Source organism: Petaurus breviceps, unplaced genomic scaffold (genome assembly GCF_028583685.1).
Source record: "Petaurus breviceps papuanus isolate PSGF00001 unplaced genomic scaffold, PetGlider_PUasm1.0 90845, whole genome shotgun sequence".
In the NCBI taxonomy this organism is placed as follows: Eukaryota; Metazoa; Chordata; class Mammalia; order Diprotodontia; family Petauridae; genus Petaurus; species Petaurus breviceps.
The window spans coordinates 8,188,719-8,203,991 of record NW_027187359.1 but is presented as its reverse complement, the minus strand read 5'-3'; the positions used below and the strand labels follow the sequence as shown (position 1 = coordinate 8,203,991).

Sequence of the window (15,273 nt, the reverse complement as noted above, 5' to 3'; positions counted from 1 at the left end):
CACAATCATAACTGTGAATGTTAGTGAGATGAACTCACACATTAAATGGAAGAGAATAGTAGAATAGATTAGGGGGCAGAGTGAAGACTGTGGAGTAGAAACAGGACTTCCTTTAGGATCTCACTTCCACCTCCTCCAATTCATGTCAAAGGTGACTCTGAATAAACTTTGGAGCTACAGAACCCACAAAATGATACAGAGAAGCTAACCTCCCGCTGAGGTCAGTCCGGCAGGCTGGCAGGAAGCAGCCAGCAGAGTGTTGGGAGCTGAGCCCAGCCCCATTTGCAAGCCAGAGGTTTTAGCCTCAAGGCAGTTGCCGCCAGCTGGAGGGACTTCAGATCACCAGCAGCTGTGGCAGTTTCCAGAATTATCAACCCATAGAAGCTAAGGACAAAGTGAGATGTCAGTGCAGTGTGTGGACTTTGTGAACCAGGAGTTCGGGAGTTTGTCCCATTGATTCACATAAGTGGGACAGGGCAGAGTTCAATTACCAGCTTTCTACAGATGTGGATTTCATTGCCACACCACGTAGATGCTGAAGAACTTAAAACATGACATGTCAAGAAGTGTGGATAAAACACCAGCCTGAGAGGCATGAAGACCTGCCACATGCACTCATTAACTAGCTGTGTGACATTGGGGAAGTCACTTAAACTTTCTAAACCTCAGTGCCTGCAGCTATAAAATGGAAATAATAACACCTACTTCACAAGGTTTTTCTGAAGATTGAAAGATGTAATACATATATTTAAAGCACTTTGCAAGACTTAAAGAATGACATAAAACTGAGCTAAATGATTGGTCTTGCTTAATTTTTTTTGTTGTTACAATAGAAGAGTCAATGTGAGTCGATGAGGGGTAAAGAAGGAATGACTGTGATACTTAAAAAAATAAAAAAATTTTTTAAAAATTATTAGCTTTCAACCTCTCTCCTTGAGTAATTTCTTCCTCTACATTTCTTTCACTGAGAACACCACAGTATGGTGTAATGGAAAGAATGTCTAGAGACCTGAACTCAGATCCAAACTCTGATACTTAGGATCATAGAGGTGAACTGAAAGATAGCCAATTCCTTCACTTTACAGTTAAGGAAAATGAGACAGAGAGGTTAGGTGTCTTGCCCAAGGGGTAACACAAATGGGATTTGAACCTGGGTTCACTGACCCTAAAACAGATGTTCTTTCCACTGTATTTTTCACTAAGAGGGATCATGGGCAAGTCATTTAACCTCTCTAGATCTTAGTTTCCTTAACTGTAAAGTGGGAATAAAAATATTTTACCAACTGCTTCACAGAGTCGTTTGAGGAAAATACTCATTTCAAACAATATATGAATATGAGTTGTGGTTTTACCTGGATGAAGTTCCCTTCATATTCAAAGAAAAGCAGGGGCCAGGTGATGCTGATAATAGATGGAAAGAGCTTCTTCAGTGGGGACTGAGGATAGAAATGGAAATGAGAAACATGACATATGAAACTCTAGCCATGTACTTCCCATCATCCCCCCTCCCCATCCTTGCTGTTTCTCACTGGTAAGTACTGCCCCACTGTGCTGTGCACCAGGGCTTGGATGTTAGGACTCTTCTTCTTCACTTGCTCCACCAATGTTTCCACTTCTGTGAGGTTGTCTGGAACGTATGAAAAAGGAATCAAAGCTGGAATTCTCTTTAGAAAAATCAAATGATTGAACTGTAGGTGAATTTGGGGACTAAGCCCCCCAAAGATCAAAGCTATACTTCATGGACGGGGAACTACCACCACTCTTTCCTCCCTTCAACCATGCATATCCCCTCTCACCATCCAGCGTGAAGATGAAGAGCACAGTGTCGATTTCAGTAAGGGATGGCAGGATAGAAGTGAGGAAATCTTCTTGGGAGAAAGAGAACTGTGGGCCCTGGGGTAGGAGGAAAAAAGAGAAGAAATCCAACCATCCTCCCTCCCAAAACCTTTAAGATTCCTTGCTCTCATTTCCCCTCTTCATACATTGAGTTAATATCCCCCTGTCCCTAACCACTTCCAGCCATCTCTGTGGCCTTGTCACCCTAGAATATACCTACTTGTCCTCCCATTGGTGAGTTCCTCCTGAGGCCTCCAATTTTGGGGGGGCTCAGGCCAGTTGACCTTCTTTCCTCTCCTATCTCTCCTCCAGACTTTCCAGACTTCAAAATCATGCCTCCCCTTGGATATCTTCACAGTCCCCACCCCTCTACCTCCAACTTTTCAGTTTCCTTTTGTGAGTTGTTTTCCATCATTAGAATGTAAGATTCTTTTTTTTGCTTTTTGGAGGGCAATTGGGGTTAAGTGACTTGCCCAAGGTCACACAGCTAGTTTTTGTGTTAAGTGTCTGAAGGCAGATTTAAACTCAGGTCCTCCTGACTCTAGGGCTGGTGCTCTATTCACTGTGCCACCTAGCTGCCCCAGAATGTAAGCTTCTTGAGGGCATGGACTCTCTCTCTCTCTATTTTTTTTTTGGTTGCATATATATCTCCAGTCCTTAGCACAGTGCTATCTCATTGTAAATGCTTAATACAGGCTTGTTACTTTGCCTTGCCTAATGAACCTTAACCCCCAACAAATTCTAATGCTTCCCCATGAACTCGCCTCTGCCCCCTGAATTCTCCCAGTGGCCATGACTCTTCTCCAGTCCATCACTATCTCCCCAAGTTTCATCCTTCCCATCAGTTTCCAACCTGGGCAACAGTTATTTCTTCTTTCTGATTAAACATGTCACTATGATCACCAATTAGGAAGCCTCGAACATCTTGGAAATCTAGTAAGTATAGGAGATAAAGAGGTATTTGTGTCAGATTTTAAAACTTAGCTTTTAGGAACATGAAAGCATTTGCACATAGGAAGGGAGCAAACTTCACCAGGATCTGAGGTCTTGGGACTGGAATAAGATTAGAAAGGAGGGGGTCCAAGCTGCAAAGAACATGGGATGATAAGGAGAGCTATCTAAGGATACTTGAATCTTGGACTATGGGTTAATACTGTTAGGGAATTGCATTGGATTAAGAGATATCACCTGTTGGATAGGGGTTTCAGGTTAGATTGGAATAAAAGAAATGCTGGGTAAGGAACCCCAGTGTGTTGGGGATAGAGAAGTGTTGAAATGAGGAAGCAGATAGGGTTGACAAGATAGATCAGAGAGGCTGGCTGGACTGGGTCCCCACCTGCACCAAAGGTGTGTATGCACTCAACTCCATCCATGATGGCAATTATACCTAGAGTCTGCCAACCAACCAGGTACACTCGGCCATTCTTCTGCAGACTGAGAACAGGATCAGAGATGAGTAGAGTCAGTTCAAAAGTTAGAGGATTTGAGAATAGATATTACTAGAGAAAAATTGAGAGAGAGAGCTAACCAAGCATAGAAGAAACAACCAAGGTTTCCCAACATGAACAGATTAACATCATCCAAGAAGAGAACAAGGAAGGACTTTTATAACATCCACCTTCCCTAGGTCACCCTATTCTAGATTTGCAAGCATTCCCCTTAAATCTTTATTGTCACCTTCCCAGACCTGGTTCACACCACTTTAAACCTGTCCCCTCATCACCTGGTGCTTGCTTGCTTCATCAGCGCTGCAATCTTGGGGCTTTGGCTGTAGGTGACTTTGTGTGCTCGTTCAAATGTTCTCAAGATCTCCAGGAGACAGCTAGGAGAAAGCGAAAGACACTCCCTTCAAGTTCCCTTCCAGAAAGTTCCCAGATTCTGCCTTGTCCCTATAACAACTCTCTTGGATAGATCCCTCTTTAAGAAGGGGATCTTCCCCCAAGGGAATCATTATTTCCAAATAGCCAGACCTTAATGGAGTAAAGTGGTCAGTCACCTGACACCATGAAGGACAAAAGAGGGCTTGACAGATTTAGTAGGTAACAAAAAGGGCATGACAGGGTCTTCTTGGGAAGGCTGTGGGGAAGATGGCAGAGACCTGTCAGGAATATAGCATTCGATGCTTAGATGGTGCTGATGCCACAATCAGCACCTCTAAGATACCCTTCAAAGTAGGGAGATAGAGTATAAAACTACTCTGAACTGTCTGGTCTTGGTCTTGAGTCATTCTAGGTCAGAAGTTTTCCCCAGAAATCAAACTGGTTCTGTATACTCCATGGGTTGCTGTTTGCCTTTAAATAAGCCCCATGGTTTGGTTTAGGATCTCTAGGAATCCTGGGGCCTTTGGAACAAAATCACATTCTGTTGTTACACTGAGAGAGCATTATTCAGTTCATTAGACTGTAAGCTCCATGAGTGCAGAGACTGTTTTGTCTTTGTATCCTTAATGGCCTAGTACAGTACTTGACATATAGTAGACACTGAATAAATGCTTATTGAATTGAACTAGATGTTCACCTGATAACCTAACTTCCTTTTTTGTTGAACTGCCCCAATTCTCCTAACTCTACCACTTTAATCCAAGGGATGATGGAACTGTCTTTGTTCCAGTTCCTCTCTATTTCTTTCCTCTCCCGTTTTTTCTTCATTGTCCATCCCTGCTCTGGAATGCAGTGTTCTACTCCTGGTCCTCTCTTTTTGGCCCTTTCCTCCCCTTACCCTTGGCTTCCTACCTCTGAGAGGCTGCAACACCCCTGTCCACAGTCTTGTGTGCTGCCAGAAGCAGAGTTTCCAGCAGGATCTTGGTGGCACTTCCACCCTTCATTCTGGAGGAACCACTGAGCCCTTCAGGCTGAGGTAAAAAGAACAAGAAAAGATTGGGAGAGGGTAAATATCAGAAATAAAATTGACCAGGTGATATTAATAAAGGTACTTTTTTTTCCCCTAGGGGAGAAGGATGTCAAGATGCTTTGAGGTGAAAGTACCAGAAAGCATGGGAGTGGGAGGTGAAGTGAGAAAGGAAATAGATCATCTTCAGTCTTTTCTGTTGGTAAGGGTGCACCTGGACTCTGGAGGTAGAGTATTATTCTGGAAGTGGATGGCTTTCACATTATCTTTCAGGGGTGACTAGGTGGTGCAGTGAATAGAGCACCAGTCCTGGAGTCAGGAGGACTTGAGTTCAAATCTAGCCTCAGACGCTTAACACTTAACTAGCCATGTGACCTTGGGCAAGTTACTTAACCCCAACTGTCCTGCCTTACCCCCTCCAAAAAGAAAAAAATTTTCAGGGATCCCCTCTCTTCTCCACCCCCCCCACCTTGGTTTTCTTTTTTTTTTTTCATCTGAAAATTGTTTCACATGAATCTGGTAGGTCATGCCATCACCTTCCTGATGTTATGGTCCTCTTTGATCAAAGGACAAACAACAATGATATCACATCAATAATTGTTCCATACATTTAGCAAACAGCAAATAGGACAGATCTATGTATGGAGAAATCTAGATTGAGATAGAAGTAAAGAGATGGAGGGTGACAAGGTACAAGTTAGAAAAGACCCAAGAAGCATATGAGAAGAAGAGATGTCAGGGCGCCTGGGATGCTTGAGAAGGACTTCCTGCAGTTTGGTGGAGGGGAGTAGAAAGAGCAGGGAGACCTACGAGTTTTCACTATTTTTAAAAACACCAACACATTTCTGTAAAGATCCAAACTTATAAGGCAGATTTATTTTTGCAGACTAAACTTTTAATTTCATTGGTGCAGGGAATTTCAGATGAGGCAGTTCCTTCTAACAATGCAAGGCTGAACTTGCTTTGCAATTTGGAGCTTTGGAGAGTTGCCTGGGGCACTGAGAGGGTGAATTGCTCAGGGTCACACTTGTAATATGGGTCAGAGATATGACCTGAACCCAGGTCTTCCTAACTGAGGTCATCTGTCTATCCACTGTCTGGCTTATTAACTGATTTTTTTGTATGGATCACAAACCTTTATTAAAAGTTTCATCAGATGTTTTCCTAATGTAACCCATGGCTTAACATTTGTATAATATTGTTTTCATTGGTAGATATTGATTATTATAGGAGTGAAAGGTAGCATACTTGGTCTTCAGGCAATAGGGTCAGGGAAGTCTATTACACTAATAACAATCATTAACAGAAAGATTTAAAGGGTGAGGACTTGGAGAAGTGAAACCTAAAATATTAGGTATTGGCTGCTAATTAAAAGGGCAACTTGGTGGTACAGTGGATAGAGTGTCATGCCTGAGAGTCAGGAAGACCTGAGTTCAAATCCTGCCTAAGACACTTACTGTATGACCCTGGAAAAGTCACTTAACCCTGCTTACCTCATTTTCCTCATCGGTAAAATGAGCTAGAGAAGGAAATGACAAACCACTCCAGTATCTTTGCCAAGAAAACCCCAAATGGGGTCACGAAGAATCAGACATGACTGAAAAGCAACAATCTAATTGAGAACTAATCAGAAATAAAACATCGAGAAGGCTAAAATGGAAGTGTCCGTAGAGCAGAATTTCTGTTTCAATAATTCAGTTGATGCTCAAGTTTTTCATAAAGTAAGGAATCACTGTCTTCCAGCTGCTGACATTTCAGAGCAGCTTAAAGAGTATACAGGTCTATGCATGAGCAGAAAGTTTAGCAGATAGTAATCCTAAGAGGGTAGGTAAGATGGCTGAGACAGGAGTGAGGGCACAAAGGGAGAAAGATGGGAACAACTTACCCCAATTGCAGGGTTGAGCACAAATGCTTTCTGTTTCTCTTGCAATTCCTGCATCCGTTGGGCAATTTCACGGAATGTGGAATTCCAGTCCTCAATGGGATCATTTCTGGGGCCCAGAAAGACAGAGATTTGAGGAGGTAGAAGTAAATGATTGGGATCAGAGATCAGATGCTTTGACTCCTGAACTGGTGGCAGCACCATGTTCCCAAGCCTCTCTAGCATTTAGTCCAGTGGGGAACCATCATAATAATAGAAAAGGCATAGGGGCCCTGAAGAGCTGGAGGCATTGAGTTGCCTTGGCCACATGTATATTCTGAGTGTGTGTTCACTCCTCCTACCAACACTATGTGTATTTGTGGGAGAGTGAACCCCCAGGTTTATGAAGGGAACATTTTGTTACTACTATTCATTCTGTGCCATTTCAGTAAATGCCTTTACTTTGAGCAAACTGTAACCACCAACTGACTATTGAAGGTAAACCCATTGGTAGAAACTGGAAAACTATAGTTATATGAATATGGATCCACAGAGTACTTTGAATCTAGAGCAGTTTTCACCCAGGGAATCCAACCTTCAAGAACAAGTTGAGAGGATGGAGCCCAAAAGGACACTACACTAAGACAGAGAACATTTTCAAATGCTCAGCTACTGAGGTTCAAGAGTACATTTATGTAGTGGAAAGGCAGTGCCTACAGTAGCTTGCTGTGTGATCTTAAAGGAAATTTTCATAAATCCAGCTCCTAATAGAGTGCCTTGAATTTAGTAAGCACCTAAAAATATTTGTTAAATTGAAACAAATTGAAGAAATTTAACTTTGGAGTCTCAGTTTCTTGATCTATAAAATAGAAACATTAATATTTGTATCATCTTCATCATAGAATCATCCTGAGGATCAAATGAGATAATGTATGTAAAGTGATTTGTAATGTGAGTTATTATAACTGTTGCTACTACTATCACTACTAATCTAATGATATCTCTGAGTTTCCAGTCTTAAAGATCAACCTGTTCCTTACTATCAATGCTGTGACTGTGCTAGCCCATATCCTCTGAATGGCCCTAGCAGAATCAGGATCAAAAGAATATTAGAAATACTACACTGTATCAGCCTCATCCAGATCAGTACAAGAAGCCCTCTATGTCACAGTGTATATTATAAAGAAGGAAATCTGTGACTACTGAAGTATACGTGTGATGGATAGACACATCTTCTTTCATTTAATTAACCTAGAAGAAAATGATAAGGTGTTAAAAGGTATGGAATATATGTGCCTAAGTAAATGTTTGTTAGTAAATAAATTAATGGATAAATAAATAAACAAATGAGTGAGTGAATGAATAAAGCAAGCTTTGGCTATGTAGCTACCATGTTTCCCCGATAATAAGACCTATCCCGAAAATAAGCCCTCCCCTTACTGTGTAAGATTCCTCTAAAATAAGCCCTCCCCCGAAAATAAGCCCTATTGAGATTGCTACTGTAGTGAAGGTGATCCCCTGCGCTACACGCTACATTACGGTACCCTCTGTATGCACCGCCCCCCCCTCGTGAAACGCACGCCGTGCTCCGAGCTGCATCCAATCAGAGCTGCAGCAGTGAGCACGTCATCCTGTTCTTCCCCAGTGATTTGCTTGCTGGCGCCATTGAGAGCAGTGCCACGGAGGAGAGCTGAGGCAGGACAACATAAGCCCTCCCCTGAAAATAAGCCCTCTGGTGTTTTTCTTTCCAAAAAAATTAATAAGACAGTGTCTTATTATCGGTGAAACACGGTATGAATTATCAAACTGAATTGAAAAGATCTCTTGTATCTATCTGACAGTAATATGAAGGTTCAGTTGGCACATAATTAATATTCCTTAATAGGTATTCATTGAAATTGTGAAAGAAAAATAATTACCTTTCATTACATTGTCTCCAAAAAAAAAAAGATTAACTATGTACCCAGAGCCCCCAACTTCCATTTAATCACTTATGAGTTCTATTATTCATTAATTTATTTCAACTTTTCTTGAAGTTATATTTTCCACATTCATGGATTTACTACCTACTATGTTAAACAGTATTCCCTATGAATAGCTCCCTGGGTATTTTGTTGCCAAGGCCTATCTATTTTAACTTTATAACATCTCTCATATGTCCTTTTCTCTGCTCCGACACTGCTGCCATCTTGGTGCAGGTACTCATCACCTCATCTCTGGACTATTGTAATAGCCTGCTGGTTTGGTCTCCCTGCCCCAAGTCTCTCCCCACTCCAATCCATCCTCCATTCTGCTGCCAAAGTGTTTCCTAAAACACATGTCTGAGTATCTTTTCCCCCTCTTTAATAAACACCAGTGGTTCCCTATCAACTTTAGGATCAAATATAAAATCCTCTGGTATTCACAACCCTTTATAACCTGTTCCACCACCTTTTCAGTCTTTTTATACCTTACATCCCATCCCACCCCACATACCCTGAGATCCAGTGACACTGGCCTCTTTGCTGTTCCTCAGATAAGACATTCTATCTTCCAACTCTGGGCAATTTCATTAGCTATACCCCATATCTGGAATGCTCTCCCTTCTCATCTCCTCCTGGCTTCCTTCAAATTCCAGCTAAAATCCCATCTTTTGTAGGAAGTCTTTCCTAATCCCCCTTAATTCTAATGCATTCCCTCTGTTGACTATTCCCTATTTTTTCCTGTATATTGCTTGTTTCTACATACATTTTCTCTCCCCCATTAGACTGTGATCACCTTGAGAGCAGGTTCTATCTTTTACCTTTCTTTGTATCTCCAGTGTTTAGCATAGTGCTGAAACATAGTAGACTTTAAGCAAATGTTTGTTGAAATGACTAACAGACTAACTTTCAAACTTCAGGGGATACAAGGCCCCTAGTTTCATAAGTAGGAAAGTAGGCTATGCCTACAGAGTAAATTTCTTTGCCCATAAACACCACTTGACATTTTTAATTCCCCTCAGTCACATTGTCTAAATTCAGTCAGTTTAAGATTAAATTATGTTCATAAATGTCTTCTTTTAAAATATGGGCACCCCTTGGAAGGTTAAAAGTATCACTCATTTACTCTTCAGTGTGAATTAGACTAGCCTGGAATATTTTAGAGTTGGAAGGGACAATCTGCTAGGCCTGCCCAATTCAGGAATCTCTTCTCCATTGTACCTGATGACTAAGCATCCAGTCTCAGAATACTTATAAAAATAGGGAGTTCACTACCCTAGGAGTCAACTCATACCATCTAACAGTTCAATGAGTTACTTTTCCCCTAAACAATCAAAGATCTTCCCTATCCACCAAGATAGATAACAGATTGGTAATTAGCCCATCTTCCTTCAGTTCATTCAAGGAAATGCCTCCCCAGTCAGCTTTCATCTTTCAAGGTGGAAGATTCCTGATATTTCTATTCAGAGGACTCACCTAGCCATGTTTACTGGATTAAACCCTACCAGAATAGGCAAGAAGATGTCTGGGTTATTCATACAAAAATCCATCTGACCAGCCACAAAAGGAGCCTGAGACAAGGCAATAGAATGAGGAAAAATTAATAAAGAGGAGAAAGTAAAATTTTTTTAGAACATTAAGCAGTAAGATATAAGAATATATACATATATATGTATATACACATACATATATGTATACAATATAATATAAAAATAGATTCTGGAAGACAAACTTCATTTTATACTTGTATATCCCATACAGTATCTAGCTTAGTACAGGCACCAAAGTAGGCACCAAATCAATACCTACAGAATAATGCTGTTGTTGCAATGATATATATGCCCTGTTCTCACATTCATAGAAATGGGACAGAATTAGTGGAACTGAGGTCCAAGTACATAAGTAGGTCAAGGACCTATGATTTCACAGGGGTGGGAACTTTCTCCACCACATGTAAATCATTAAACAGCTAAACAACATTCAAGACCTGAGTTCAAATGTTATCTCAGACAACTTATTTAACTTCTCTTAACCTTAGTTTCCTTATTTGTGAAATGTGGATAATAATAATAATAATAATATTAAATTAGATAACAGCTGCAAAGTACTCTGCAAATATATGGTCTTAGAGAATTACCAAAAGCTCAGAACCAAAGGTAGGATTTTAACTCAGGCCTTTCCTGACTCCTAGCTATATATCCTGTCCATTGTACCATACTGCTTCTAAAGTCTTGAGATTATGTTAAGGCTGTCTATTATCTTCTTCCAGACCTCAAATCTATCCTCTTCCTTATTCTTTCTCCACCCACATCCTCCTTACAAAACCTTTCCATTCCATCCCTGTATTTATACTCACAGAAAGTCCAACAGAAATGCCAATGACAATCACTCGTTTCTTTCCTGCAGAAACCTAGAAGAGACAGAGGGTCTCATGGGTTCTGGGGCACTTGGAAGAAATCCCTACCTTGGATAAGGAGGATCTTGGATGTTCATTGGGCACAAGCCCCTCCTAAGAGGAGGGATATAAGCTAGGAAAGGTGATGAGGCATCAACCAGATACAGTCAAGAGCTTCTGTCCATCTAAGGGGTCTGAGGCTGACTGTCTCTGACCTTCTTCAGTTCCTCAATCCCATGCAAGGCGCTGTCTTCAGTTCCCTCCCTAGAGGCCATCACAGACCTGAGAGGACAAACTCATGGTCAGTGATCCTCCCAGGACATTTAGGACTTATAGTGTAGGAAGGGTAGGTTGAAAACCCTACAGAGGCCATAGGGACCCTTACCTGTCACCCCCTGCAATGAGGTAGGTATAGAGAGGTTTTTGTCCCAAGCCTTTCATTAGTTGGTTAAAGGAAACCTGTCAAGGAAAAAGGATATAAGGAAGTAGTAATGGTGAAGAAAAGAAAATAGTCTTGAATTTTAATTCTCAAGATCAGAGACTGGGTAATTCTCTTTGTATATGACTTAACTCAGCCCCACAAGGAGTCCAGGGGTAGGGAACCCTGGGGCCTCGAGGCCACATGTGACTTTCTAGTTCTTTGGGTGCAGCCTTTTGACTGAGTCCAAGTTTTACAAAACAAATACTTTTATTAAGGGGATTTGTTCTGTGAAGTTTGGATTCAGTCAAAGGGCTGCACTTGAGGACCTAGAGAGCCACATGGGGCCTCAAGGCTGCAGGTTTCCCACCCCTGAGTTAGACACTTAAATGTATTTTCATAGGGTAAATTGGAAAAATAAGATAGCTAGAGTGCTAGCCAGTGTCTAAGATGTGGTCAAACACCATGGAATATAGAGATGGAGGAGAAAAATGGGGCAGGAACCATGATCAGGATAAATGTTTCTACTTGAGGGTTCACTAGGCTCTGGGTGGTGACAGTGGATGTGGAATCAGCAGTATCACTAAGATCAGAACACTCACCGACATAAGAAATGCCATCCGGCCCGAAGTTCCCCCTCCACTCAGAACAACAAGTCCCCCTTCAGGATCCTAAGAAGTAATACACCCATAACAGTTAGCAGGATCTGGTTTAAAAGAGGAAATGGGCATCCCTTCCTTTATTAGTAAAGAGAAGAACCCTATGCCTCTTCTCTCATCCCTATATATAAATGAGAAATACAAATGAGAAGCAGTTGGGTAGAGAGCATAAAGGGTTGACCTTGGAGGCAGGAAAACTTAAGATACACTACACATACTAGCTATGTGACGATGAACAAGCTGCTTCACTTCTCAATCCACCTCCCTCCCCAGCAAGTCTCTAAGACTATCAGTTACTAATGAGTTGCTAATCTATATCGATGGAGTAAGTTTCCACAGTAGGAGTTCTTTGGACCAATTAGTCCAACTCTTCATTTTGCAGTCAAGGTAACTGAAGCCTAGAGAGGTAAATGATGTTGCCCAAGTTCATATAGGTGATCATTGGCAGAGACGTGATTTGAACCAGAAAAGTCCTCTGAACAAACATCTTTACAGTACACAGCCTGTCTCTCTGTCATGAGGGTGGAATTTGGGGCAATGGCAAACAATGACCCTGGAATGGGATAGAATGTTTTTGGATACCACCAAGCAGAGGCGGGAATGATAATTCAGTCAGGAATAGACACATGGGGCCTCAGAACAAGTAGTAGGACATGCTCTCTGATTGTATTCAAAGGCATTGAGTGGCTGGATGCCCAGGGTTGCATAGAAGTCTGCTGAAAGCTGTCATGCCATGCAATGCCGGAGTGATGGGGTCAGGGAGCATGGAACAGTAGCAAAAGAGGAGAGAGGTTCTAAAAACCAACTAAGAGGGCTTACTCAGGATGAGGAAGATAGAATGATAATTTTGCAGCATCAGTAAGTTTGCTGGAATTTCAGAAACCAGTTTTAACTAGAATCGGGTACAGTTTAAACCTTAAATATACTTAAATTATGTTAAGAGGAGACAGGCACAGGAGAGTAAGATCATATACTCCTCCGGTTATTTCCTTACACCCATCACAGCACAAGCCCAGACCCAAAAAAAGGAATGAACTGGAGGGCCAGGGATTAAAACTGAAGTCCTGAAAGTAGAGCCATGCTTTCATGAGGCGGGGTTAAGAGAAACAGAATATAATGGCAAGTGGTAGAAAAATAGAGAGAAGAGGAAAAATATATTAAACTGGACCGGAAAAAATAAGAGAGGAGAACAGAGAAAGGGATAGAACAACAGAAGATTAGGGAACCTGGAGATATTAGATTATCTAGACAGGGGGATTAAAAACTATTCTTACCTTCAGCACTTCCTGAACTTTTCCAGCCACATGTACCATGGTGGTTAAGATCGATTCACTGTAGAGCCGCTGTAAAGGACCAAATTGAGGTAAGATCCAGAGAAGAGGGCCCAGGCTAAAGTTCCCTCATGTTGCTATCCCTGGATTTGAAGGACTGGGGACTGGGATCCAAAGGCAGAGACTGTTGTCAAGAATGGGGGGAAGGAGGTAGAGATTAGGTTTGGAGTATATTAATCTGGTATACATAGGATGAGGTTATTAAGGAGTTACCTGGTAGGCAGGCATTACTTGTCCTTCCTCCTGGAAGATCTCAGCATCACACTGCCCCAGGAGCTGTACAATTTGTTCAGCATTTGCCTTATCTAAATCCTTGGTCAGAGGATGTGACTTTTCTGTGACTGGCAAGGATGCTTCATACCCAGACAACTAAAAGGGAGACACAATCAATCAAAAATGAGAATTTATCACTATGTACCAGGTGTAGGAGCTCAGGATATGAATATAAAAGAGAGACAATCCCTGCCCTCATGGAACTTGTGTTCTACTGGGTAGGATACCATATTTTCTTGATAAGTAAATACAGTACATATACAAATAAAGTGAATTCAGGTGGAGAGCCTGCAATACATTGCAACCAATAACTGAGAGAAACAGCTAAGGCCTCTTATAGAAAGTGGCACCAAGCTGGGCTTTCAGGAATTAGAAAGCATACCCATGGTCCCATCTCATGCCCATTTAGCTGGGGAGTATTGGCAGGCACAAGGGTATACAGGAGGTGGACAGACACAGGCTCAAGTATTAGATCCCTTTTTGGTATCCTTATTCCATTAGGGAAAGAAGGGGGTGAAGAAGAACTAGAACAAATAAGGGAGTAAAAACAGAGTGCAAGGGATAGGACAGAGGATGAAGACCAACAGAAGCCAACCCAAGGAAGGGGGTTTGGGGAAGGATGTAAATATAGAGAAGGGCTTTCACCTCCCATTTGCCTGGTTCAGGGGTCTCGATCACATGTTGAAACCGTTTTGTCCCAGGCATGGTCTCAAGCTCCAGCCACACTGTCTTGACTGATCTTCTGGCTTCCAAAAACCTTTTGTCTCTGACTATGTTGATCCTATGTCCAGCTGGCAAAGGCTTATCAGAGCTCCATTGATGATTAACCAGCTTCCCCTGGCCTTGTATACCTCCCTGTGGGCAACTTTTCCCTTATCCAAACCCCAGAATTCTTCTAAACCTGAGAAATGACATGGAAGAGAGACCCCCTTGACTCTTTTCTAACATTTCCCCTCCCCCCTCTCCTCTTCTCCCTATACTTTAATCTGTTTGTTAGCCATTTGCCATACTAGGGTCAATGTCTTAACTGTACTGGTTTTGTGGTCACTATGTCCTTTCCTGGAGGTGAGGGCAGGGCTATAGATTCAAAGGGAGAGAACCACCCTGGGAAAAGTCAGTCCTGGATTGGGGGACATCTAAAGCCAGTATTCTCTTAGAAATCAGAGATCAGAGATCAGGGTCCTCTGGGATGTTCAAGATCAGAGGTTGAATGAACCCCTGGGTCATAGCTATATCACATGTTCAGATTACATGATTCTCTTCAACCCAGCTCCCCGCCCTCCCCTCCAAAGCATACACTTTCACAAAGGAGAAAAATAAAGGTTAAAGAGAGAACTTCAAATGTGTACAAAGTACTACAATAGACATGGGAAAATATAAACTAAATATACTGTACTAAGAAATGGAAGTCCAAGTCTCTGTCCCAGCTACAGTCTATTAGGGATCATGAACATCCATTCTAAATGATTTAAGGAAATGTACAGAGTAATATATAAATAAGTATCTAGCAAGGGTTATACTGGGACATTTACCATGGACCTGGGCATTGCTTCTGCCCCCTTCCAGTGAGACATGCCCTGACCCTTTAATAAGGGATATGCAATCCTGGATGTCCTCTTGATCCCCATGGCTGGAGATGTTATGATAAAGATGGTTGCAAAATGAGCTAGGAAGAGCTGTCCTATGAGCAGG

The 15,273-nt window shown here is 41.8% G+C and overlaps 1 protein-coding gene across 1 annotated transcript in view; it reads right to left on the bottom strand.

The window, feature by feature from the left end:
- The window catches only part of GCKR (glucokinase regulator), a 30,003-nt gene extending 15,717 nt beyond the window's left edge, over positions 1-14,286 (bottom strand). The window contains exons 1-16 of the mRNA XM_069072289.1: positions 14,227-14,286; positions 13,522-13,677; positions 13,252-13,320; positions 11,921-11,989; positions 11,286-11,359; positions 11,116-11,182; positions 10,862-10,915; positions 9,982-10,076; positions 6,569-6,674; positions 4,569-4,687; positions 3,560-3,658; positions 3,173-3,270; positions 2,690-2,769; positions 1,797-1,893; positions 1,530-1,627; positions 1,353-1,436 (exon numbers count right to left, since the gene is read on the bottom strand). Coding sequence (XP_068928390.1) covers positions 1,353-1,436; positions 1,530-1,627; positions 1,797-1,893; positions 2,690-2,769; positions 3,173-3,270; positions 3,560-3,658; positions 4,569-4,687; positions 6,569-6,674; positions 9,982-10,076; positions 10,862-10,915; positions 11,116-11,182; positions 11,286-11,359; positions 11,921-11,989; positions 13,252-13,320; positions 13,522-13,677; positions 14,227-14,286 — 1,425 coding nt within the window. The remainder of the gene's footprint in view (positions 1-1,352; positions 1,437-1,529; positions 1,628-1,796; positions 1,894-2,689; positions 2,770-3,172; positions 3,271-3,559; positions 3,659-4,568; positions 4,688-6,568; positions 6,675-9,981; positions 10,077-10,861; positions 10,916-11,115; positions 11,183-11,285; positions 11,360-11,920; positions 11,990-13,251; positions 13,321-13,521; positions 13,678-14,226) is intronic.
- Between the last annotated feature and the right edge of the window lie 987 nt (positions 14,287-15,273).